Raw genomic sequence first — 25544 nt, forward strand, 5'->3', positions numbered from 1 at the left:
AAGGGGTGTGAGATACACGTGTGCGTGTGAGTGTGGAGTATGGCAGTGTGGGTAGGTGTTTAGCAAGGGTGGAGAAATCCTTTCTTTCTCTAAGGAGGTTGGCTTTTGATTTCAGAGTCTCTCCAGGGACTGAGTGAAAGGATGTCTGTGCCTGAATGAGTGTGTAACTAAGAGGGGTATTATGTGGGTGAGAATAAGCGTGTATAAGAGACAGGGTGTGTTCGGCTGGGCTGTTTGTGTGACTCGGTGTGCACAGCCAAGGCGGTGTCTGTGTGGCTGGGCAAGTGTTGGTGTGTATCAGAGAACGTGTGTGAGGCGTGTGAGCTCTGAGCGTATAGAGTGCGTCTGAGAGAAAACAGTGTGTCCCTTAAGGTTCTGGTGTCCAGAGGGCGGGTCTCTGGAACAAGAGGAACTGTCTGGGGCCCGCGCTAGGGGGTGGGTACTAGGGGGTGGGTACTCGCCTGGCCCAGAAGCCCAGCCGGCCCCTGGGGGCTCCAGAGACAGGTGGCACTGTGTTTTCCAGATGGGAAGGTGCCTCACTGGGGTGGGAGAGCTCTTCGGAAGACTAGCACAACTGGTGGTGGTGGTTGAGAGGAGGTGGGGTTGGCTTCTGGAGCCCCAGGCGGGTGGAGCAGTGCCTTGGTCCAGCCTGGGTGGTGGGGTGAGCCGAGCTGAGCTGCTGGGAGTGTGGGGAGCAGGGTGGTGTTTAGGACGGAGAGGGGAGCCAGGCTCAGTGCTGCTCACATTGCACAGAGCACCGCCTAGGCCTGAACTCCCAGCCCAGGACTGACCCTGTCACAGTGCCCGCAGGGAGGGCCGGAGCTGGACCTAGTGACCTAGCTGGAGCCCTGGGAGCCATGGAATGTCAAAGCCCAACCTTTGCTGTCAATGAGGACAGCCTCCTCATTCTGTAGATAAGGGATCTGAGGCCAGGGGGTGTGACTGGCCCAAGGTGACCAGCCAGCAGGGTTTGAGGCTGGCCCCTTCCCGGGCCTCGAGGGAGGCCAGCCACAGAGGGCTGTCAGTGAGACCCTGCTTCTCACTCCTGCCTCTCGACGCTTCACCCTCTGGCCTCTACTTACCTCTTACCTTTCCTTCCGTCACCTCCCCCCGCACCTTTCCTCCCCGTCTCACTTCTGCTCCTGCACCCCGGACTCGGAGTCCCCGGTCGGTCGGCTGGCCGCCCGCATCGTCCCGCCCCGCCCTCTCCATCCCGCTCCCCTCGCCTCTCCTCCATCACTTCCTCTTCCCCTCCTCCTCTCCTTTGTCCCTCCCTCCCTGGCTCCCTTCCCCCGCCGGTGGCCGGCCCGCCCCTCCCCGGGCCCTGGCGGCTGCTGGCTGCCTGGCGGCTAGCTGCTCCGAGCCCGGAGCCCGCGGCGGGAGGTCGGCCCGCGCCCCCTCGCAGGCCCGGGGCGGGCGGGGAGCCTGGAGGGCCCGAGCTAGCGGGGGCCGGCGCTGCGGAGGTCCGGGCTCGGCGGTGAGTCCTCCGCGCCGCCGGCCGCAGCTCCCGGGCAGCGGGCGCCGAGGGGCTGGGGCTGGGGCTGGGGCTGGGGCTGGGGCTGGGGCGGGGGGTTGGGAGGGGCTGGGGTGGGGGGTTGAGGGCGCGACGGCGGGTCGGCGGGGGGCGGGGTGGCCCGGCTCCCCTGGGGGAGCGTGGGGGGGGGGGCTGTGAGACTCGATGGTCTGTGTGCCCTGAACATCTGTGAGTGGGAGGTCTGGGCTCGGGGCCACTCGTCGGCCGGCCAGACCTCATCTTCCCCCCGCGCTCGGAAGTCCCCTCCATGGACCCGCCTCCGGAAGGGGTTGAGGGGGCCTGACGAGGATGGGGGAAGCCCGTGCTGGGGCTGAGAGGGGTCTCTGATGGAAGGGCGGGGGCCCTTCCTCGCATCTTCCCCTCACCCCAGCCTCCCTTTGGCCAGTCCGTTCTATTTGCGTGGCCCGCTGAACAGTGACTGTCAGTCCGTGAGTGTGGGAGCAGGTCTGCCTGCCTGTGTGTTTCTGGGAGCGGGTATGTGTGTGAGCTTGTAGGAGAGAGTGTTTGTGTGCGGTGTTTCCCGCCCCCCCCCACCGTGTCTCTCAGAGATAGGATCCGCCCTCTCCTTTGCCCTGTTTGTTTTTTTCACCTCCAGATGTGCAGCTTCTCCACCCACCTGCACACACACACAGCTGGGCCCTGTGCCCCTTTGGGGATGGGGGGCACCGGCCACAACTTTGCCTGGATGAGAAGAGGTTCTTGGGTTTCCTGAGTGGGCTGACCTTTGGAGGTGTGGGGCAGGAGTGGACCGGGAGAGGAGGATACCTCCCAGAAACAGGCTAACCAGGCCCTTGGGGCAGTAGGGACCAGAGTTGGGGCAATGCCTGGGGCCCCTGAGTGCAAATAGAAAGTTAATTTGGGCAGGACTGAGCTGCTCTTGAGTCCTGTTGCCCTCCTGCCCGCTCTATTAATACAGATTCAGCTCTGCTGCATCACCTATTTATAGCCCAGAGGCGGCAAGGCCACACCCCCTCTGTGGAGGAGGCTGAGGGGTAGAAGAGGGGGGCAGGGAACTCTGAGCTACAGAAGCCAGGGCCGAGGGTCTTTGGGTGCCCACAGCCTCCTTGGGTGGGCCTGGCACGATGGGCTGGAATCCACTCAGACTCCCCACCTCAATCCCAGACTGGGCTATGTGATCAGGCTCCCAATCCTCCCCCACCAAACCCCACCCCACCCCACCCCCATCAATCTAGGATTGAGTGGGTCTGTCTAGACCCTGCGAACTCATCATTAATTAGCTTGTTAAAGGGCTGAAAGGAGGGGGAGGGGCCAGCAGGGCTCTTTCTGAAACAGCTGTGGTTGTAATTAGGTGGAAGTGTGGCTGGCTATTATTTATTCCGGTTATGATTACTCTGGGATCAGCTCCTCTGATTGGCGGCTTGTTGGGGAAGGCTCCCTTCTCTCCTAACCATCCATCAGTCTTTAGAATTGTTGGTGCCCACCCGCTTGGGAGGGCCTCTGGGTGTGCCAGAGCAGTGGGTGGCTTTGCCCACTCTGGTTATCTGCCATGGGCTGCTCAGCCCGCTAGCCCCTTCCCTACCGGCCACGGCGACGCCTAAGGTCCCAGCACTGGGCTCCGGAGCTTCTCAGTGGGGGGCCTGCCACAGTATCCACGTGGCCTGGATGCCCCTTGCCCTTGTGGCTTGCCTGAGCTGAACTGTCTCAGCGTCCAGGAATGTAGATTTCCCTGCCGGTCTTAGCTCAGACTGGCATGAAGCTTGGGGGGTGCCAAGTGGCACCAGATTGGGTCAGTAGGTTGGGGGCAGGGGCGTGGACAAAGTGGGAGGGTGGTTGCAGAGAGCACTAGGGCGCTGGCGTCTCCCAGCACAGCATCCTTTGTAGGAATCCTGTAGTGTGGCCAGGAGGAGGAGTGCTGTGAGCCAGGCTCAGGCGCCCGTGGGCACACCGGCAGCTGTGCACACTCTTGGTGCCCCTGGCTACATTTCTGGCTCCCACACACCCTCCCCTCTCCATGTAGTCACACTTACTGGGCAGGACTGGGCTTGTGTCTGCTGCCTGGGAATGTGCTTGGCTGAGGCAGGGCCCATTGGCCCTAGGCTTGGCTAGATTCCAAAGAAGACCAAGGAGCAGGAAGATGGCAGGCCAGAGGGTGCTTTGTCAGAGAGAAAGAGGGTGATGGCTCTCCCCAGGCCACACGATGATAAGGAGGATGATAAGGAGTCGGAACCAGGAAGCAAAATCTGCTTCCTCCGGGGGCATCTAACTGATTCATGGTTTTCCCCTGTCCCCTCTCTCGGAGCTTTTTTTGATCCTGGAAATTGCTGCCTCTCAGATTGACTTTTCCACCCAAGGGGCAGATAGATGGATCACTGGTACAGGTTGGGGGAGGGGGACGTGGGTGTCTGTGTTCTCTGAAGAACCCTGTTCACAGGACACCATCACATACGTTGTCTTTTTTTTTTTTTTAAGATTTTATTTATTTATTTGAGAGAAAGAATGAGAGCGAGCATGAGATAGGGGAGGGTCAGAGGGAGAAGCAGACTCCCTGCTGAGCAGGGAGCCCTATGTGGGACTCCATCCCTGGACTCCGGGATCATGACCTGAGCTGAAGGCAGTCGCTTAACCAACTGAGCCACCCAGGCGCCCACATATGTTGTCTTATTAACTCTGCAAGGTTTGTGGTATTATCCTCATTTCTCTACTGAGAGAACTGGACTCAGAGGGGAGGTGACTTCACCTGAAGATCTCACCACTAGTAACAACAGTTAGGACTAGGAGTCCGATCTTGGGACTCACAAACCAGTGCTCTTTCCACTCTGCCCTGTCTTAAGGCGGGGTCAGGCGGGGTCCGTGTAGACCCCGAGTGCAGGGACCAGGGCTCTCTGGAGCCCGCTAGTGCTTTGGGGTGAGGGCTGCCTCAACCCTCCCTGCCCTTCTCAGCATTTGCTTTCTCTGTAGGCTGTATGTTGTGCCTGGGCCAGTCCACCTTCCTCCGCTTTAACCACCCAGCCGAAGCCAAGTGGATGAAGAGCATGATTCCGGCCGGGGGCCGGGCCCCAGGGCCCCCGTACAGTCCTGGCTCAGGTAGATGCCCAGTTGGGGCCGGGGGTTGGGTTGGTGGTCCTCCTGGATGGTCCTCCTCCCTGCCCATTCCAGTTATGCTTGCAGTGTCAGGGCAGGACATTACCCACGGTCTGGGCTTGCTGCCACCTGCCATTGGGCCACTGGTGGAGAATGCCAGGCAGTCTGGCTACTGGGAGAGATCCAAGAAGTGCTGCTTGGCTGGGATTGGGGAATCATGCGCCCCTGGGACAGAGGGCTCTGGCAGCCCCACTGTACTGGAAGATGCCACCTCAGCGTCTGGGACCCTAACAACTAGGTGCTTCTTGTGTCACCACCAGTGAGCCTCATCCTTGACGGTGGCCTTAGGGGGCAGAAGGAAGCCTTAGGTCGAACCCCTGCAGGCGCTGGGGGTCCCACCTGCTGGTGATTAGGTCCTCGGGCCCTGCCCCTCCCCCAGACTATGCCAGCCCGTTACTCGGCAGAACAGCTGCCGTTGGTGTGTGACTTGTTGAGCCCCAGGGGAGAGCTGGTGGTTGGTGCAGGGATCTGGCACCATGCCCCTCAACCCAGCTGCCTGGGGGGGGGGGGAGGCTGGAGACGGTGGGGCCGCCAGTGAGCCCCGCGCCCGAGACTCTGCGCGTTCAGAGGGCTGTGGGATGACAGGTGTCAGTGTGGTACTGGGACAGGTGGACGTGGACGTCAGGTGAGCCCCGCAGGAGCCTGGATTCCCAGTCCACGCCTTGGCTAGCTTTACTCTGCTGTCACCCTCGCCTCGTCACGCCACTCCCGCAGCTGTCCGGGGCGGTGGTTTTAGGGACTTCTGGCTGGTTGGCGAGGCCTGGGGCGGGGCCCAGGCAGGCTCTCGCTGCCCTGGCTCAATGGGCTAACAATTGGAGGCACCGAGCTGCCGGCCTGGCTTCCGGGGGCTCCCAGCTGCGCCGGGCCCTCCCTGCCTCCGGCCACACAGAATGGCGCGGGACACCCCTCTCACCCAGCGCTGGAGGTTTGGTTTGTGTTTTTTCCCGGGTCTCCGCTGCTGTGCTGGGAGGCCCTCATGTCCTATTAGACTGGACCCCCCCCACAACCCCGAACTTCTGGCCAGCTCCACAGCGTGCCCCCGGGCCCTTTACAGAATGTCCATCTGCCCTTCCTGAACGAGAGGGATAGGAGGTTGGGGAAACCAAGGCGGGGGGGCCTCTTCTTGGGGTGAGCCCAGCACCACTAGGCCTAGAAGTGGCTGGCACTGTTAGCAACCCTGTCGCAAGCTGGAAAACGTCAGAGCCAGCGAGCAGCGCCCGTCCCCTTCCGTTACAGAAAGGAAGGCAACTGAGGGCAAGTGATTTAAGGTTGCGCAGCGGGTCGGTGGCAGAGAAGCACCCAGATCACCTGGCTCTCCTAGCCTCTGCTAGGAGAAGGCCGGAGAGTGCCCTCATTCTCGTGCATCCTTAGCTCCCGAGGGTTGAAGGCCAGGGCCTGAGGCGTCTTTGCGTTTCCCCCCAGCAGGGTCAGAAAGCCTGGTGAATGGCAACCACAGCCCCCAGCCAGCAGCCCGGGGCCCCTCCGCCTGTGCCAGCCACAGTTCCCTGGTGAGCTCCATTGAGAAGGACCTGCAGGAAATCATGGATTCACTGGTGCTAGAGGAGCCTGGAGCTGCAGGCAAGAAGCCTGCCGCGACTTCCCCACTGTCGCCCATGGCTAATGGGGGGCGCTACTTGCTGTCCCCCCCAACCAGCCCTGGCGCCATGTCTGTGGGCTCCAGCTATGAGAACACGTCTCCAGCCTTCTCTCCACTCTCCTCACCAGCGAGCAGCGGAAGCTGTGCCAGCCACTCACCCAGCGGGCAGGAGCCAGCGCCTTCCATGCCCCCGCTGGTGCCTGCCCGTTCCTCTAGCTACCATCTGGCCCTGCAGCCCCCACAGTCCCGACCGAGCGGTGCCCGCGCCTCTGAGAGCCCCCGCTTGGGCAGGAAAGGGGGTCACGAGAGGCCTCCCAGTCCTGGCCTCCGAGGTCTGCTGACAGACAGCCCTGCAGCCACTGTCTTGGCGGAGGCCCGCAGAGCCCCCGAGAGCCCCCGGCTGGGTGGACAGCTGCCCGTGGTGGCTATCAGCCTGAGTGAGTACCCAGCTTCCGGGGCCCGAAGCCAACCCACCAGCATTCCTGGCAGCCCCAAGTTCCAGCCTCCAGTCCCTGCTCCCCGAAACAAGATTGGCACACTCCAGGACCGCCCTCCCAGCCCTTTCCGTGAGCTGCCGGGCACCGAGCGGCTGTTGACAACCAGCCCCTCACGCCAGCTGGTGGGCCGAACATTTTCCGATGGGCCAGCCGCCCGCACCCTGCAACCTCCCGAGAGTCCCCGCCTGGGCCGGCGGGGCCTGGACAGCATGCGAGAACTCCCTCCGCTGAGCCCGGCTCTGTCCCGACGGGCGCTGTCCCCCATGCCCACCAGGACTGCTCCAGATCCCAAGCTCACCAGAGAAGTGGCAGAGAGTCCTCGGCCCCGGCGCTGGGCCGCCCATGGGGCCTCACCAGAGGACTTCTCACTGACCCTGGGGGCTCGGGGCCGGAGGACACGGAGCCCCTCACCCACGCTTGGGGAGTCCCTGGCACCCCGCAAGGGCAGCTTCAGCGGCAGGCTGAGCCCAGCCTACAGTCTGGGCTCTCTGACTGGGGCTTCGCCCCGCCAGAGCCCCCGCGCCCAGAGGAAGCTGTCCAGTGGGGACCTGCGGGTGCCTGTCACCCGGGAGCGGAAAAATAGCATCACGGAGATCAGTGACAATGAGGACGACCTCCTGGAGTACCACCGGCGGCAGCGCCAAGAACGGCTCTGGGAGCAGGAGATGGAGAGGCTGGTGAGCGGATGCCAGGGAGGCCGCCGCCGTCCATGGCGGGGTCCCTGCCAGGGCCTGGGCAGGCCAGCTGGCCGAGTGGGAGGGGCCCTTGGAAGGGCCTGGGCTTCTCCAGCTTTTCTACTTCCAGGAGGCACCTTAGTGACCTGTATCTCAGGGGTCTGGTGCCCTGAAGAACTTTGCTTGGAATCTCAAAGGCTTTATTTTAAGTTCACGTTAATCTTGCTTTTCTTCTATAACACGGCATTTGTTTTAATGTATAAATTAAATTTCGTGTTATTTACCTGAATATAACAAAGCTCTAGGAAAATGCACCACATTTCTGGTGAGGCCTGGCACCTCTCAGTTGGAGAAGCGGGTCTTAATGAGGAGGAGGCTGAGGCCCAGAGAGGGGAATGGGTGTGTCCGAGGTCACACAGTAGTTCGGGCAGAGCTGGAATTGGAATCTCCTGTCTTTCCAAGGCTCCTTTTTTAGAAGAGCCCCTTGTTCTTTAGAAAAGTTTCTTCTTTCTTTCTTCTTTTTGGTCTTTTGCAAATGGGTGGGAGCTGCTCACCCTGGCCCAGGCAGGACCATCTGGGAAGGTGGGTGGCAGGGAAGGGCGGCCCCTGGCCTGACCCTGGGCGGGACCGTCGATTGTGATTGTGTGCATCGGCGTGGGTGCACACGTGTGGCTGCATTTGGGGGCCGGGTGTGGCTCTGGGCAGCTGTCCTAGGGACAGCGTCTGAGTTGGGCAGGGGCCAGGATTCCCCGGATAGCGCAGGGAGCTCATGGGGGCTCTGGCTGGTGTGTAGACACTCAAGCACACGGACAGGAGAATGGATTGTGAGTAGCACGGGGTTACTGGGGGGCCCAGGGACCGTGGGATTGGTTTGAGGAGGAGAACCAGAAATGAGGAGGTTTGTCTGGAGAGCTTTTCAGAAGAGGTTGGGACAGCTTTGGGTGAGGTTGAGGGTGCGGGCCAGTGTGTTTGTGTCGCGGACTGGGGGAGAGATGAGGCAGGATCCCCAGTGTTTTCTGTCGCTACATCTTCTTTTCATTGTTGTTGCCTCGGCCTCGAGGAGCGTGCTTGGACCACCCTGGGGGCTCATCCTGGATAGGGAGCAGTGAGTCTGGTGAAGGCAGAGTGACGGGCCCAGCCTCCCCACCCCCAGGCGCAAGCACACACCTCACCACCAGCCCTGACCTGCCCCTCCTGCCACTTTAAATCTCGGAGGCTCCCTACCCTGCCCCTCCCACCTCCCCACAGGCTGCTTATCTGGGTCCTGGGGCAGGGGCGGGGGCACTGGCCCAGCCTCCTGGGTGCCGGAGGCTCTGTTCCTGGTTTTGTTTTTGACATGGAACTGGGCAGGCAGCAGGAAGGAAGCTGGGTACGTGTCTGGGGTCACGGCCACACTGTGCAGTGAGAGACACCTGAGGTTGAGGTCTGGGACGGGGGGCTTCAAGGCTGGGGTGCTGTGGATGAGAGAGGGGGCCACAGGTTGGGAGCACGATTGCACCGTCCCTCCTTCACTTCATGGGCCCCTGAGAGGTATCTGGCTGGGGCTGTTTGTGGGGAGGGGGGTGGATGAAGTGGCAGTCACTTGGAGCGCTCACAACTGGGCGGGGGCGTCAAAGGGCGGCCGCCGGCCACCCTGGTTGGGAAGACACGGGGGGGGGCTGCCTGAGAGCACTTGAAGCTGGGGCCAGCATGAGGAGGACCGTGTCCCAGGTCTGTCTGGCCTGGTGTACATAGGCCGAGCGCAGCTTTGCGGGAACCTGGGATCCCTAGCTGCCTGTGGGTCTGGTTTCCAGCCCGGTCTGGGTCAGTGCCCACCTGTCTGCACGCTAGGCTGTGTTTGTCTGTGTGTGTGCTGGCGTGCGTCCGTGCGCGCCAGGACCTGCCTGTTAATGTAAGCACAGCGCACATGTTGTGTCCTCGCGGGTCAGGACTGGTGTGTGCGGGGTGGGGGGTGGGGGTCCTGTGTACCCTTGTGTCTGTAGATCTCTGTGGGTCCGAGTCAGCATGAGCACCCGAGTGTTTATCAGTGTCTCGTGGTCTTTAGCCTGCTCACCAGTGTGTGTGGCTGGGTGTCCGCAAGGAAGCCCCCTTGGGGACAGAACGAAAAGGGAAAGGAAACCGGGAGATGGGCGGGGTTAGCCACGTGGGCAGGTGGCACAGTGGCTTTGGTTCGTCCCGCCTACTCCTGGGACACCCTCCTTCCCTTTGCTTCCGCAGGCCTTGGGTTTGGGGCTCTCCTGACTTCCTTCTGAGCCCCGAGCACCTGGTGTCCTAGCTCTCCGTCCTGGTGGCACTCCGCGCCTGGCTCCAGGTCTGCTGGGACCCGGCCTCCCTCGCCGCTCATGCCCTGCTCTGTGCCCCCCCCCCCCAGGAACGCCAGCGCCTGGAGACCATCCTGAACCTGTGTGCCGAGTACAGCCGCGCCGACGGGGGGCCCGAGGCCGGGGAGCTGCCCAGCATTGGGGAGGCCGCGGCCGCGTTGGCACTGGCAGCCCGGAGGCCCTCACGGGGCCTTTCAGGGGCCACGGGGGCCTCTGGGCGGAGCGCTGAGGAGCCTGGGGGTGCCCCCCAGCGCCTGTGGGAGTGTGTGGAACGCTCCGACGAGGAGAACCTCAAGGAGGAGTGCAGCAGCACCGAGAGCACCCAGCAGGAGGTGGGGCGGGGTGGGGGGCTCCTGTGAGAGGGGCTGGGGGGCAGAGGAGGCCGGCGTGGGGGGGGCCGAGGCCCGGGGAGGGGGAGGTCGCCGAAGGGGCAGGTTTGGGAAGAGACTGGGGACGTGAGGTGGAGAGGTGAGGCGGTGTTGATGCGTTCCCAGGCTGTGGGTATGCTTTCCGACGGGCCGTGCCGTGCGGCCTCCTCCGGGCCGGGCGCTCAGGGGTGAACCTCCACTGCCTTTGGCTGAGCTGGTTTTGCTTCCCTTGCGGGGAGGGGAGTTGGCCTCCTCTCTCGGTCTAGCTGCCCCTTCCAAGTGCCCTGAGGAACGGGGCTCCATGCTCTGAGTCTGATCATGGAAGGCTCCAGGCGCCCCCAGCTGATGGCTTCTGTCCCCCCGCAGCATGAAGATGCACCTGGCGCCAAGCTCCAGGCCGAGGCGCTGGCCCTGGAGGAGGAGCGCGCTCAGGTGCTGGGGCGCGTGGAGCAGCTCAAGGTCCGCGTGAAGGAGCTGGAACAGCAGCTGCAGGAGTCGGCCCGGGAGGTGAGCCGTGGGGGCCCCGGCCGCACTCTTCCCCCCGCCGCGGCGAGGCCTCTGGAGCGGCCTGAGTCCGTCCGCCTTGACTGGCCGTGCCGTGGCCCCGGTGTCACCCGCAGGCTGAAATGGAGCGGGCGCTGCTGCAGGGGGAGAGGGAGGCAGAGCGGGGGCTCCTGCAGAAGGAGCAGAAGGCAGTGGAGCAGCTGCAGGAGAAGCTGGCGACCTTGGAGAGCGGCATCCAGAAGGAGAGGGACAAGGTAACGCATGGCTGGCCTGGCTGGGGGAGGGGCAGTGCCCCCTCTAGGCCTCTTACCCCTTCCCTCGTCAGCCATCCTGCAGACCTGGCGGTCCCTGTGTCGCCCGGGAGCAGGGGGCCTTGTCCTCTGTGGCAGGTACCAGCTTGAAGGGCACTGTCAGGGGCTGGGCTGGGGTCTGGGGTCTCCTCTGTCTGGGTCTCTGTGCTACCTGTGGGTGCCTGCCGTTCCCGGTCCTTCGTGGCCCTTCTAGGCGGTGCCAAAGCTGCTGGGCAGTGAGCACAGCCTGAGGGACTGCTGCTGGGAAGTGGTTCGGGATTGGGTCCCTCCATCAAGAGAACGTCTCCTGCCCGGCATGCCTCGGGTGCTCAGGATGTGACCTCTGGGAGATGGCCCTCACGTCTCTGCTTCCCCTGAGCCTTCAGGATCTGCAGCCTCCCGTCCCAGGTGGTCCCAGCTCCCGCCCCCGCCCCTTTCAGATCCCGTGCCAGCCTGCAGGGGGCGCTCCGTCCCACAGGGGCCGTGCCCTCCAGGCCCGAGATGCCCAACAACGTGCCAAAAGCTCTGGAGTGTGGAGCCGGGCCACCTCTTTCTGGACTTGACAGTATTTTTTCCAAGAATTAATTTTCCTGAATTTTTTTGAGAGCGTCTTCCTCCTGTCCCAATTTTGAGAATCTTAAAAATTCTTTGACATCCCCCCCATTTTTTTTTTTTTTTTGGAGCTTTGGCTCTGGCCCCCAAAACCACACTCCCAAATTCTGTGCCAAATTAACTCCACGCTTACCAACCAGGCCTGCACTAACGCGCCCTCTAATCACTGTCCTGGGCTCTCCGCATGCCCCTAACTGCCAGTGCCACCCAGGCAGGGCTGAGCCACGCCTGCTTTCGTACTAACTCCAGGGGCACCGCCGTGCCCTTGACCTCTCCCCGTCTAATTCTGCCTCCTTCCTTTCTTGGTGTGGGACTCCAGGGTTTTGATCAGAAAGGAATGGACAGGGGGCACAGCTCAGCTTTACTCAATGGTGCATTGGCAGGAGGGGTAAAGGCTGGGGGAAATGCCTAGCCGGGGAGCTTCTCAGCCTGAAGAGTGCCGCCCAACTGGAAGAGTCCCGGGTGCCACCTCCATACAGCAGGGAGAAGCCAGCTGTCCTCTAGCCATCTGCCTCCCTTCCCTCTCTTGCTTTCGGAGCTGAGGGGTCTGGAGGTGTAGCTGGGGTGGCATGGCCTGGGGAGGGTTTGGATGGGTTCTCTCTGCCACACCGTGGCTGCCCTTCCCAGCTTCCCCCCTGGGGTTTCCCAAGCTCAGATACCCCAGCCAAAGGGTGGGAATGAGTAGGCCTCTCCCCTTCTCCCACCCCTGAGCCATCGGGAACGTAGGGTGTTGTAAAGGCTGAGTCCAATGAGGGGGAGGTTCTTGGACCCCAGGAACTGGCCTGATTGGGTCCTCCTCTCCCTGGATGGGGGGGGTGGGTGGGTCGGGGAGGGCGGGGCAGGATTCCGCATAGGGACTTACTTCAAGTAAGCTCAGCATTTCAGAGGGAAGCTGCCTAACTTCCTTTCTCACTGACCTGGCATCGCCTGGAAGTCAGGACTGTGCCTTCTCTCTGAGCCCAGTTATTTGAGGTGGTGGTGGGGGGTGGGGGTGGTGGCCGTGGGGAAGGTTCACTTGGCTTTCCTCCCCAGCCCACGGCCCCACTCTGGTTTTGGAATCAGTAATCATAGTTTCTCCTCTGCCTGTCCTTCGGAGGGGTGACTCACCAGCTCCTCCCCTTGTCCCCCTTCCCGCCCTCGGAGGTGTCATCTCGCCCCAGACAGAGCTATCCACCTCCTCTCTGTACCCACTCCTGGGGCTCCTGTTGCCATGGCAACGGCCAAACTAATTGCAACCCTCTCCTGCTGGAGTTCAGCCCGCAGCACCAGCCCCCCACCTCCACCCTGGGCAGGAGGGAGGGAGGCCCTGGGAGTCGGGCTGGGGTCCCGCCGCTGCACTGACTGCCCGGAGCTTTAACATCTTCAGCTTTGAGTCACTCCCGGCCCCTGCACTTAACCCTCGCCGGCTCTACCCTTTGCCCCAGGGTGAAATGTTGGTCTCCAGGCGGTGGAAGAGGGGGAGAAGCAGGGGCCAGAGGCTGCGCGTCTGTGATGGGGAAGCAGCTTCGGCCTTGATGGGTTTGGAGAGAAGACAGGGGGCTTTTCTTAGGACCTCCCCAAATAGTTTCTAGTCCAGAGGACTCCAAGAGACCAAAATTTCTGCCCGAGACCCTCCCGTCTTGTCGAACACGGCCCCCTGCACCTGCGAGTGTCCTGCGCCTCTCCCGCGCTTCACCCCTCCCACACGCCTTCCCCCTCTCTCTTCTTCTCTCCTCTCCCGCGTATCCTCCTCTGTTCTTCCTCGGCTTCTTCCCCCCACCGCCCTGCCGCTCCCCGGCTCTGGCTCTCTCCCTCCCTGGCCGCCCCCCCCATGGCCGCCGCTGCCCGCGGGCCGGAGTTGAGGAGTGTGTGTTCTGTTTCTCCCCTGTGCCCGCCCTCCCCCCCCCTCCCGCCGACCAGGAGAGGGCGGAGCTGGCCGCGGGACGGAGGCACCTGGAGGCCCGCCAGGCGCTCTACGCCGAGCTCCAGACGCAGCTCGATAACTGCCCCGAGTCAGTGCGGGAACAGTTACAGGAGCAGCTGAGAAGGGTCAGTTTCACCAGCCCCCCTTCCCTGGCCCCCGAGGGCCACCCACCCAGAAGAGAGGAGAGCGGTGGGACGGGACCACCTGGGCCCTGCAGTACCTGCCGGACACCAGGGTCGGTGCTGTGGCTTGGAGGGGACCGGGAAGGATGGGGGGAGCGCTTTTCTCCTTTCTACTACTCCAGGCACTGATGCTCCGCGCAAGGGGCAAAGCCAAGCAGAGGAAAGGGGCTTGGGCGGGGGCAGGTCCCTTCCCCGATTTCCCTGGGGCCAGCCCTCAGAACTCCCCCGCCCCCCTCTGTGGCCTGGCCTTCCAGGCCCGGAGTGGTATCCTGAGCACCGCCCGACCCCCTCTGTCACTGTCGTTCAAGGAGGCCGAGGCCCTGGAGACGGAGACAAAGCTGTTTGAGGACTTGGAGTTCCAGCAGCTGGAGCGGGAGAGCCGCGTGGAGGAGGAGCGGGAGCTGGCCGGCCAGGGGCTGCTCCGGAGCCAGGCCGAGCTGCTTCGCAGCATCACCAAGAGGAAGGTGCGCGCCGCCCCATCCCCTGCTCAGAGCCAGCGGGGAGGTTGGAGGCCAATGAGTTGGATCCCGGCTGATGACCCCCTAAAAACTAACTTTACCTTTCTGAGCCTCAGTCTCCCTCTCTGCAAACCAAGAACAGGCTGTCGAGAGAATGAGGCAGGACGGTGTGTGTGAGGACAGCATGGGCCCTGAGGGTAGTCTGAGGGCGCTGGGCGGGCGGCAGGGGCTGTTAGTGAGTGTGGGCTCCCAGTGGAGAGTGGGCAGGGCTCCTGTTCGGAGCCGGCCCTGGTGGGCAGAGAAATGAAAGGTGGAGATGGGGGAGGAGGAGGCTGGGGGGAGGCTTGCTGCTCGTGTAGATGTCTGTCTGGTGGACGTGCTGGGAAACGTACAAGGTGCTGAGGTCTGGATATCGAGCCAACCGGTGGTCCTAGAAAGGGCATCCCCTAGGCTCCAGCTGTGGCTCAGCCAGAAAACAAGGGGATTGTGTATGGTATCCTCACTGGTTCTGGAGCTCCAGATGCGGTGATCCTCTGCTCCTGATCTCAGCCAGCCCAGGACAGGGTGTGTGTGTGTATGTGAGGGTGGGGAGTACATTTGGGAGGAGGCTTGTGTTAAGTCAGGGAGGAGAAGCGGGAGGATGGTCCAGCAGCTCACGTGCCTGCGACGGCTGGAATGAGTGGGTGGGAGGTGAGGGCAGTGAGATCAGGGGAGGGGTGTTGAAAAGTGGTGGCTGGGGTCTCGAGGGCTAGCCTCAGTCTGGTGGTATGTGGGGAGCTGCTGGCCCTCCCCCTGCGTCTGGATCCCTTGCCCCTCTCCCTGAGTTTCTCTGCCTTACAAATGCATCCGCTTCCAGATGTGAGACAGATGGAAGGAAGGAAGCAAGCTAGCATTGCCCAAGCACGTGGGTGTGTGCCAGGAGGCTTTCTTGGGTTACCTTATGCCAACCTTACGATGCTCTCACAGGCCAGTGCTCTTATCCTCATTTTATAGACAAGGAAACGAGGGCTCAGAGAAGCTACATATCTGCCCCACACCTCTCGGCTTACAAGCTTCAGAGTCAGCATTGGACCCCAGGCCCGCCTGGCCCCAAAGTATCTGTTCCTTATGCTGTACTGCCCTGGGGCCAGGGGCTAGCACTTCTCCAGCCTCTTCCTCTTCGCTTTGGAGAGGATGCATCCGGGAGCCCTAGATCAGCTCATCCCATCCCTTTGAGGTCCTGGTGGGTGTAAGCTCCAGGGAGTTTGGGAGGGGTCAGTAGGATTGGACTCCTGTTCTCTCCTCCCCATGCCCACCCTGGCTCCTAGGAACCGAGCTGAGCCACTGGGACCCTGGGGGTCACATTCTTTCCCTTGCTTTCTCCTGAGCCTGCTCAGCCTCCCCTCCTCCCTCAGCTCCCAGTGTCCCACCCATGCCAGGCTGCATCTGCCCTGGTGTCTGGTGCTCCCATCTCCACTGTGATCCAGAGTGGTTCAGAGTACTGGTTTTGGAGTCCCAACAGATTTGGTTCTAATCCCAGCTCTAGCACTCATTAGCTCCTAAATATGTCAGTGTTCCTTTTTTTTTTTAAGATTTTATTCATTTATTTATTTGAGAAAGAGTGTGGGCACATGTGCGCTCAAGTGAGGGGAGGGGCAAAGGGAGAGGGAGAAGCAGACTCCCCGCTGAGCAGGGAACCTCACATGGGGCTTGATCCCAGGACCCTGAGATCATGACCTGAGCCAAAGGCAGATACTTAACCAACTGAGCCAGCCAGGTGCCCCTATGTCAGTGTTCGTATCTGTAAAATGGGCATAAAGGCACCTGCCTCAAAAGAGGATTAAATGAGGTAACAAATGCAAAGCATTTAGCAGAGTTCTTGAGTACTAACAGGTTCTCAATAAACAGCAGATTTTGCTGTGGGGATTACCCCTTGGGCTGACCCCAGATCTAGGACAGCTCCCTTCTTCCCTCCCTCCCTCCTTGCTCACGTCTTACTCTTAAAGGTGGTGGTTTAAGGCCACTTCTTTCAGGAAGCCCTCCTGGGATTAACCCAGCCCATTTTTTTCCCCCATCCCCCGTCCTTCTCTCTCACGTTATTCTCTTTTCATTTCCTTTTAGCACATGGTTGTTGAGCCAAGCGCTGTGCTAAGCTCTACTGGGGATATGGAGGCAGAATCTAAGACACTGCCCCTGCCCTTGGATTGCACAGCCTGGGCGGGGTGGTGATGGAGACACATGTTCATAAGTACCAGTAGTATGAGGCAGAGGGCGCTACACAGTCATCTGAGCACGGAGGGAGGAGCAGAGAAATTGAGTGGTGATTGAGGAAGGTGTGGGGAGAGAAGGTAGCGCTCCGTCAGGTCTGGGAGGATAAGCGAGCCCTCGGTGGTGGAAGGTCGGGGCCGCTCTCCCGGGCTAAGGGGCGCGGTGTTAGAAAGGCCTGAGAGCATGCAGCTTCGCAGCTCGCTGTACCCCGCGGCCAGGCTTGGGGGGACTCGGGGGGGGGCCCGTTCCAGGAGCCCTCAAATGCCGGCTTCAGAGTCCCTGCTCTGGCCTGTGAGTAATGGGGAGTCACTCAAAGATTTTGAGGAGAGGAGTCATCTAACCTTACTGGTGAATTTTTAAAAAATTATTCAAGTAATATGTATATATTTTTAGAAGGGTTCGAAAATTCAGATAAGCAAACAAAAACAAACCTCCAAGGCCATCTTAAGAAGGCATCTGTGGCAGTGTGGAGCCCACCAGACAGTCGAGGGAGTGGGAGCGGGAGGCTGGTGAGGAGGTCCCGGCCGGGAAGGCAGCAGACTTGGGGGGGTGGCGGTGGGGGCGGGGCAGGTGGGGAACTCTTCACTGCGCCCCGGGTTCTGGACTCGCTGACGGCAGGGCACAGGAGTTGCTGGTTGAGGGAGGGCTGAGGGGAGGAACTGACCGTAGTTGCCTGTTTTCCCCGCGGTGAGTGGAAGCCAAGCAGAAGGGCTGGTTGATGACCTCCGCCCAAGCCACGGGTCTCCCCGTGGGCTCAGCCCTGTTGTCTCCCAGGCCTGCCTGACTGGCCCCCCTCTCCTCCAGGAGCGCCTGGCAATCCTGGACAGCCAGGCGGGGCAGATCCGGGCCCAGGCAGTGCAAGAGTCGGAGCGCCTGGCAAGGGACAAGAACGCTTCCCTGCAGCTACTGCAGAAGGTAGCCCAGGCGGGGTGGGCTGGGGCGCGATGGTGGGAGACGTGTGTGGAGGCCAGGCGGGACCCCCTTCCCTTGGGCCTCCCCCGTGCCGTCACCCCCACCCCGTGCTGACTCGGTCCCTTGGGGCTTGTAGGAGAAGGAGAGACTGACTCTGCTGGAGGGGAGATACCACTCACTCACAGGAGGCCGGTCCTTCCCGAAGACCACATCCACCCTCAAAGAGGTAACGCACGTGCTGGGCTGTGGCCCTGGCTTCAGGCCCAGCGGGTCTCTCGGGAGGCTCTGGAGCCACATGGGGGACCTTCGCCCCTGAGGTTGAGTATGGGGACATTTTCCTGAACTGGAGAGGTCTGAGTAGGAATGGCCCTGACGTCTGGGATTTGACCCTCTGTGACCACCAGCTGCTGCTTTTCAGATACCTTTCTGGCTCGGAGGAGCTTACTGATGCTGCCATTTTGGGTGATTAAATACATCTGGGGGATTCAGGAGGCATGAGTGGGGAGGACAGGCAGCTCGGAGGTTTGGTAAGGGCTAGGGCTGGGTAGATTTCCCTTGAGGGGGAGCCCAGGAATCTAGGGGTCCTGACCTTGGAGCTCCTTGGGCTTCAGTCTAGAGCTACGCTCTTGGCCGAGAAGTGGGCTCTGACGTCCCTTAAGCCGTTCTTTCCCGAGTCTTTGCATGCCTGGGGTGTAAGGTCCAACCAGGATGTGCCCCAGTTCCCAAGCTCTTTACCTGCGTCACTGCACAAGCAACTGAGGCCTGGGGCGGGGTGGCTGGGCTGCGTGAGGGGAGAGGCCCCTCACCATGTACCCTCTCTGTAGGCTGAACTGCTCATCTCCGAGTCCTCAGAGATGGGGCTGGGATCTGCAACTCTGGTCCCTTTCCCAGGGTCTTCTGAGCCTGGGGCCTCCTCTGTCCCCCTAACCCCACCTGCTTCCACTCAGCTCAGCCCCAAAGCACAAGAGGTAATCACAGCTAACTGCCTGCCCTGCTGTGCCCACTGCCTGCCTGCTTGCTGAGCTCCTGCCTACAGCTTCCCCCACGGGCCCAGCTGAAGGGCGCGTGGCCATTACCCTTTGGCCAGAGTTTGTGAGAGTGTGAGTGCGTGTGCCACCCTGCTGTTCCTGAGAGGGCCTGCGCAGCCCGTGCAAAACCAGAGCACCGATTTGCATATTAATTTGCACATGTTCTGCATGCCATTCATCAGTTCTCACAACCCACTGGATCCTCCAGCTCATTTTCCTTTTCCCTGAGCCCTGGAGGACAGTTGCCCTCTGGAGCTAGGCCAGGCTGGGGCTCCCTCTGGATAGGGCAGGCTTAGGCTCTCGTGCGCTCAGCAGCATTCTGGATGTCTGCCAAGTCTGGGACACCTAGATAAGCCCAGGGGTCTGAGGATATGCTCAGGGACTATGCCGGGCCCTGTCCTCCCACCCCACAAGCTAATGTGCTAGTATTTCTCTCCAAGTACTAACCCATGGGCACTGGGCCCATTTTTCTACTTGGGCTTTGAGCTGTTCCCTGCTAAGGTCTCTCTCTCAGAGCCCGTCCAGCTCACTCCCTAGTGGTGTCTCCATCCCACCGCTTCCAGCTCCTGCCCCAGCAGATGGGGTGCGAGGAGATGCTCGGGAATGGTGGCTGGTACTCCATGGACGCATGTGTGTGTGCCCCACTGGGGATGTCCAAGGTGTCGGAGACAGAAGGGTTGTCTGGGAGCCGGGTCCTGATCCTCAGTGGACTCTTGGAAGGCCTTCCCTCGGCTTCTCCTGTCCCCAGCCCAGAGCAAACCCAGGGGTGGGCCTTCAGGGTCTGCCTGGATGGCAAGGCAGCTTCAAAAGGTAGAGGTCAAGAAGAGCCTTCAGACCGTTCTGCCTGCCCTTTTCTGGTCCCCCCTTCCCCCCACCCTGCCCACAACAGCTGTCTCCGGCCATGGTGGGCAGCTGAGCTCCCCACCCCTGCTCTGGATCTTGTATTGAATGGAGTGGTGGCCCTAAGGCATGGAGTTTGGGTGTTGGGTACCTGGTTGTACCCTGTTAACCTCTTCTCTGCCCATCCCTCCCCCTCCCACCGGGCACCCTAGGAGTATGTGAGCCTGGCAGAGGTTCTCCAGCTGTGCTTCCGCTTGGACCCCCATGCTTCTGCCACCTCCCCCAGCGTGCTCGCCCAGCCCCTGCCTGACAGTGAGGTACCAGCCACGGAGGGAGCCCACCTGGGCCTCCTCGTGGATGCCCAGATGGTGCCTCCGGCCTGGGTGGGGCTTGGGGGACGACAGGGTCTGTCTCCAGCGGTGAGGGAGAAGAGCAGCGGGCATAAGGGGGGTGGGGACTGGTTTCTTCTCTTCCCGGGGGCCTCGGGCGCTGCAGCTCCTGACGGCTCAGCGAGGGGCAGGCCTTCTGCTGTGGCGCCAGGGCGTCCTACTGAGAGGACTCGCCTTCCCGGGCTGTGCAAGGCTCTGCTGCTCTTCGCTTCCTAGGACTACCCTTCCCTTGCCCACGGGCAGGGCCATCTCTTGGGTCGCAGCTCCATTAACCTCTTGTATTCCCTCCCGCATCCTGGCCTTCCCCCAAGTACGTGACGCTTGAGCAGCTAAAGGCGACGTGGGGCGCCTCGCCCGTGCCCACAGCCCCTGCGCCAGGCCTGCCTCTCTGGGCCTCTGCCTCCCGGCACCTGGTTCCCACCACCTGCCTTCCTCCCGTGCTGCCCTCTTCCTCCTCCTCCGCTTCTCTCACGCCTTCACCCAAGGTTGGTGGTCTGTGTGTTCCTGCCACCCCCAGCCCACGGCGGGTGCGGCTGTGCGTGTGCGTGCGTGCGTGCGTGCGCGTGCGTGTGTGCGCGCGCCGCCCCGGCTTCCCGGCCTCGGAGCTCCAGGCCAGCCCCGGAGTGCGCAGTGCCGGTGGGCGCCGGGCGCCGGCATCGGGGCTGGCGGAGCGCGAGTCTCCGGTCTGGGAGTTGTGTCCTGACTGTTCCTCTTTGCCCTCGGCGTGTTCGCAGCAACTGTTCTCTCACTGTTTTTCTCCTCCTTCTCTCTATGCTGTCCTTTCTCCCTTCCTCCCTTCCCTTCCCCCTCACTTGCCTGCTTCCCCCCTGATCGAGGCCTTCCTTTACTCTTCCTCCAACCTGCCCCTCCCCGCCCCCTCCCGCCCCGCCCCTCCCCGCCTGCTCCCCACGCCCGCTCCCCACGCCCCACTCCAGATGGAGGAGCTGCTTCTCCCTGCCGTAGACTTAGAGCAGTGGTACCAGGAGCTGATGGCCGGGCTGGGGACCGGCCCCGCGGCGGCCTCCCCGCGCTCCTCTCCCCCGCCTCTGCCCGCCAAAGCTTCCCGGCAGCTGCAGGTAACCCCTCTCCCCCTGCCCGCCCCTCCCCGAGCCCTGCTCCTCTCTGCTCTGGGTACCTCCTGCTGGTCCAGCAGTCACACAGCGCCACCTTAGATGGGGGGGCGGGGGTGGCAGTCCGTCGAGTCAGGGCAGAAAGGGGCCTCTGGGCCGTGAGGTCTCCTCACGGGCAGCGTCCTGGCCCTTTGGGCAGCTGGAGGGCCAGCCTCTGATCCACGGATGGCTTAGAGGATTGCCGGTCCAGCGGAAGGGCCTTCCCGAGGGGGGGACCAGGGTGGGGTGGGTCTGGTGCCTTGTGCTAGGGCAGACCACGGCTCTGCTCTGTCCCCGGCAGCGCTCAGGCCCGGAGTCTCTGCCTCCGTCACCGGGGTGGGGGGGGGGGGGGATGACGCCCTCTTGGGCCTCTTGCAGTTGGAACTAGTGTGGCCGGCATTTTGCTCTCCGGGTCACCCCAGGGGTGACACTTGGGGGCAGTACTGGTGGGACAGACTTTGAAGTAACAGCCGTGAGGACGTGCCCAGGCCTCCTCAGCGTTTCCGTGCAGGGTACAGGCGACCTGAGCCTGTAGCCAGCTGCTGACCGTGGCATGGGGAAAGGGGTCAGGGCGTGCTCCACTGACCTGCGGCTGTGCCCAGGACCCCAGCGCCCAAGATTCCCTCCTGGGGTGCAGGCACCGCACCTCTACGTTTGTGGTCTCAGCTCTAATTCCATGTTCCCTTTGGGAGGAGTTCGCTTCTTCTAGCACGTAAGGCAGCTCTATTTGTGTGTGTTTCAATTCATGTGATCATCAGCAGTTCACTCTCTGCTCTTACAGAGCAGACACTGGGGCCCAGAGAAGATAAGTCATTTCCCCAAGGCCCCACGACTAGGAAGTAGCAAAACCTGTGCAAGGGGTCAGGGTTCTTGACTCCAGACCCCGTCTTCAGCAAACATGAGGGCTGGGAGGGAGCTTGGCCGTTCCTTCATCTAGCTCTGCTCCCTCCTTTTGCAGACCTAGGGCCCAGAGCCAGGAGGTACATGGCCCAAGGTCACACAGCCTGTCAGTGGCTCAGGCTGGACCAGAAGGAACCCCGGCCCTCCCATTGGTCTCCCGCACAGCTCTGCCCAACCGATGTGAATGCCACCTCACATGGGTCGATTTTCTGAGACCTTTTCTGAGATCTGGGACCAGGGATTGGTCCAGAGAGGAGCTGCCTGGAAAAGGCTTGGCGGCTACCAGTAACACTGGTCCGTTGGGCTGGCCCAAGAAGCTCAGTGCTGTTGTTGGCCTGGTGCCGGGGCGGGACCTGGATCACAGTCAGCTTAGGTGACATGGGGGTGCTGGCTGGTGGGGGAGCTGGAGCTCACCAGTCAGGATCTCTTCCCTCCAGGTTTACCGCTCCAAGATGGATGGTGAGGCCACCAGCCCCCTGCCCCGGACCCGCAGTGGCCCCCTCCCCTCTTCCTCTGGCTCTTCTTCCTCTTCCTCCCAGCTCAGCGTGGCTACCCTGGGCCGGAGCCCCTCCCCGAAGGTCTGACGACCGTGGGCGGGCTGGGTGTGTGGCATGGCTGGGGTAGGGACGTGGAGGCTGTGCCGCTGGGGAGGGGTCAGAGCTGCCCAGGACAGCCTTGGGAGGGGGGGTCTTCCGAGCCCCAGGTCCCAGTGCTCCATTCCCCCCGCAGAGTGCTCTACTCGCCCAGAACGGGACAGGCAGCCTCCCTCGCAACCTGGCGGCCACGCTGCAGGACATCGAGACCAAGCGCCAGCTGGCCCTGCAGCAGAAGGGTGAGTGGCTGCGGGCCTGCCCCCCCCCCCCCGCTCTCCCCGGGGGGCCCTGGATATATGGATATATACCCCCCCACCCCCACCCCGGGCCACACCTTTCGCAGGGTGTCTTTGCTTTAATGGAGTTCTAGGCAAGCACAGAAAGCGTTTAGATTCAATATCTGAAGAAGAGCTTCCTGGATATCTATCAAGAGACTAAGGGTTGGGGGCCGTGCGATCCTTCCCAGAGAGCTCAGCAAAGAAGGGAGATGCTTGTTGGTCTGAGCCGGGATGGACATTGCCCTGTCTGGAGGCAGGGGGTGCACCTGATGGCCTCCAGAGGTGGTTCCCTAAGATACCGGCTCTGGGGACCCAGGAGTCCTTGTTGCCTGTGTGCATTTTGGTCGTTTTGAAAGCCCACGTCTGTGCGTCTCCCTCGTCTCATCCCCTCTGTGTCTCTCTACCCTACCCTCTGCCCGGGGCCCCCACACCAGGCGAGTCGCTTCCTGCCGAGCCCCCCCCAGCCGACAACCCAGCAGGTAGAATGTTGGTCACTGGGGGCATTGCTTTGGTCAGCCAGCCCCGCCTGGGCATCTGCATGATGATCCTGCGCAGGTCCTCGCTGCCGCGCCCCCCCCACCGGCTGAGCTGGGATGGGGTGTCCCCTGGCCTTGCCCCTCGAGCCGGGCTCGCTCTGCCTCAGCTGTGCTCTGCCTTGTCTCCCCTTCCTCCCTGCTGGTGTTGCTCTTGCTTATGCATCACTGCTGGGGTTGCATGGACACCCTGCTCACGGACCCCCTCCTGCACCCCTTCCCCTCCCCAGCACGGGGGGGGGGTGCATGCGCCCTGCCCTGCTCTTCAGGCCATGGTTGTGAGCTGGAGGCACCGCCGGGGCAGGGGCAGTGCCCTGTGGGGCTCAGGATGCAGAAGGAGCACTGAAGCCGGACGATGTGGCCGTGGCCGGTCGTGCAGGCGACCGAGTGCTGGCAGGGCAGCCGGACCTGGGGCTGGGGAGGGGGGGGCTTTAGGGAAGCTGGGGGGGGCCGAGGGGTGGGCCCTGTGCTGATCTCTCCCTGCTCCCCTCTTCCCTCTGTGATGCTGCCAGTGTCCCCCCAGAGGGCCCGCCGTGACTCTGCCCCCGTCCCTCCCGCAGGGCAGCAGGTGATCGAGGAGCAGCGGCGGCGCCTGGCCGAGTTGAAGCAGAAGGCTGCCGCCGAGGCGCAGTGTCAGTGGGATGCCCTGCACGGGGCGGCCCCCTTCCCGCCGGGCCCCTCCGGCTTCCCCCCGCTCATGCACCACTCCATCCTGCACCACCTGCCGGCCGGCCGGGAGCGCGGGGAGGACGGCGAACACGCCTACGACACACTGAGCCTGGAGAGCTCGGACAGCATGGAGACCAGCATCTCCATGGGCGGCAACTCGGCCTGCTCGCCCGACAACATGTCCAGGTACCCGCCCCGGGGGGCCGGCCCTGCCTCTGCCAGCCGCCTCCCGGCCCCCTGATGCCCCCCGCTCTCCCCCTCCCCCAGCGCCAGCGGCCTGGACGTGGGCAAGATCGAGGAGATGGAGAAGATGCTGAAAGAAGCGCACGCGGAGAAGAGCCGGCTCATGGAGTCCAGGGTGAGGCAGGCTGGCACCGGCCGCCCCCAGCCCCTCCGCCCCCAGGCTCCTCCAGACCTTCCCTCGAGGAAGAAAGGGTTTTAATTGCGTTCTTCAAGTGGAGGAGGCCTGGCCACGTGGCAGGTGTCGCAGCTCTTAGGACAAGAGGCGGCAGCACAGTAAGCGCTGTCCACCGTGAATCTCCCCAGCGGCGCCTTCTGGCCTTTGTGCGTTTGCCTCTGTGGGTGTTTTGGCCGCCACGGGGACTCTGATTCTGGTCTCCCCGCCGGCGGCAGGTCCTTCCTCTTGGGGATGGCGAGGAAAGGCGGGAACGGGGGCTCAAGGGATAGGACTAGAAGAGCAGGCAGGTGTCCAGGCCAGAGCAGGGGTGTTGGCGGAGGGGACATGGGGGCGCTGGGGGCTGAGGAGCCCCGTGCCTGGGGCGGGGGTGGGGGGTCTGTCTCCACCCTCCGGGCGCTCTGTGTCTCTGGAGGTGAGAGTGGGGTTTGGGGGGTGGGAGGCAGCCGCTAGGCCAGCCAGAAAAGAAGGCCTCTCAGTCGTACTCCCGTCGAAGGAGGGCATATTCACAAGCAGCTCTTGGCAAACAGAGAGAAAGGAGACTCTGCTCAGTTTTGAGCTGGGAAGAAATGGCAAACAGGAGCTTACGGTGTGAAGGTTGTTACTGTTGATGAGGACATAAAATGTCACTGACGTGCTTTGTGTTTGATGATTTGGTTTAAGGATTTTTAGACACTTTTAAGAATGGCTTCTGTAAGTTCATTTTTTCCCCCATAAAATTTGAAGTTCGACTACGCATGTTTGTTATTTGGCTTCAAAGGGCCTTAGTGATGATTAGGGAAGGAGTACTGAGAATATTCAGTATCGGGAAAAGTCACTTAGGTGATGTGTGTGGTAGGAATTCAGGTAAGAAGTGTAAGAGCCCCGTTTATTCGGTGCTTCTGTCCCGCCGGCATCCGCGAGGGGCGGTTTATGTACACGACCTCGTGTAAGTTTCCCTATAATCCCTGAAGGGAGGCGCCCTCGGCCCCATTTTACAGATGAGACGGCGGAGGCCCAGGGGGTTTGAGTGATTTTGTCAGGCTCACAGAGCTCATCCGGCAGAGCCCGGATCCGAGCACTGGAAAGCGTTTAACCCGACCGGCAAGGTGCTTGCAGAGGGTGGGTTCTGGGGGTGATGCTCCCTGGTGCCAGGCTGCCCTCTGAGGTGGGTGCCTCCCACAGCTCGGCCCCAGCCTGAGGAGGGGCGCGGGGGAAGGGGCGGCAGAGGGCAGCCGTGGGCGACGACCGCTGGCTTTGGGGGCAGGAGCGGGAGATGGAGCTCCGGCGGCAGGCCCTGGAGGAGGAGCGGAGGCGGCGCGAGCAGGTGGAGCGGAGGCTGCAGAGCGAGAGCGCCAGGAGGCAGCAGCTGGTGGAGAAGGAGGTCAAGATGCGGGAGAAACAGTTCTCCCAGGTGAGTGGGCGCCGGCGGGTGCTGGGCGGTCGGCTTGAGGGTGGGGCTGGGGAGGAGCGGGGACAGCCGGCCAGCCCTGCGGGCCGTAAAGCCTCTGCTCCGGAAAAGACTGCTGTTGGCGCGTACAAGCAGAATTCCGCTTGGGTCTCGTTCAGCCCCCGGGGAACAGAGAGCTGGGTGCGCGCGCACGCGCGCG

At 62.2% G+C, this 25544-nt stretch overlaps 1 protein-coding gene across 15 annotated transcripts in view; it reads left to right on the plus strand.

The window, feature by feature from the left end:
* Positions 1–25544, plus strand: part of PHLDB1 (pleckstrin homology like domain family B member 1) — a 49628-nt gene that overhangs the window by 12098 nt on the left and 11986 nt on the right. For 6 of the 15 annotated variants that reach the window (XM_032427838.1, XM_032427841.1, XM_032427840.1 and 3 more), the window contains 17 exons: positions 4454–4579; positions 6059–7407; positions 9776–10057; positions 10460–10600; positions 10714–10851; positions 13399–13527; positions 13893–14048; positions 17094–17204; positions 17338–17427; positions 18026–18169; positions 19770–19943; positions 20394–20534; positions 21905–22045; positions 22197–22299; positions 23432–23726; positions 23808–23898; positions 25202–25348. In XM_032427838.1, coding sequence (XP_032283729.1) covers positions 4454–4579; positions 6059–7407; positions 9776–10057; positions 10460–10600; positions 10714–10851; positions 13399–13527; positions 13893–14048; positions 17094–17204; positions 17338–17427; positions 18026–18169; positions 19770–19943; positions 20394–20534; positions 21905–22045; positions 22197–22299; positions 23432–23726; positions 23808–23898; positions 25202–25348 — 3758 coding nt within the window. Of the gene's footprint in view, positions 1–1338; positions 1478–4453; positions 4580–6058; positions 7408–9775; positions 10058–10459; positions 10601–10713; positions 10852–13398; positions 13528–13892; positions 14049–17093; positions 17205–17337; positions 17428–18025; positions 18170–19769; positions 19944–20393; positions 20535–21904; positions 22046–22196; positions 22300–23431; positions 23727–23807; positions 23899–25201; positions 25349–25544 lie in introns of those variants that run through there. The other 9 variants (XM_032427849.1, XM_032427846.1, XM_032427852.1 and 6 more) reach the window with 7 other exon arrangements.

Source organism: Phoca vitulina, unplaced genomic scaffold (genome assembly GCF_004348235.1).
Source record: "Phoca vitulina isolate PV1807 unplaced genomic scaffold, GSC_HSeal_1.0 scaffold38, whole genome shotgun sequence".
NCBI lineage: Eukaryota > Metazoa > Chordata > Mammalia > Carnivora > Phocidae > Phoca > Phoca vitulina.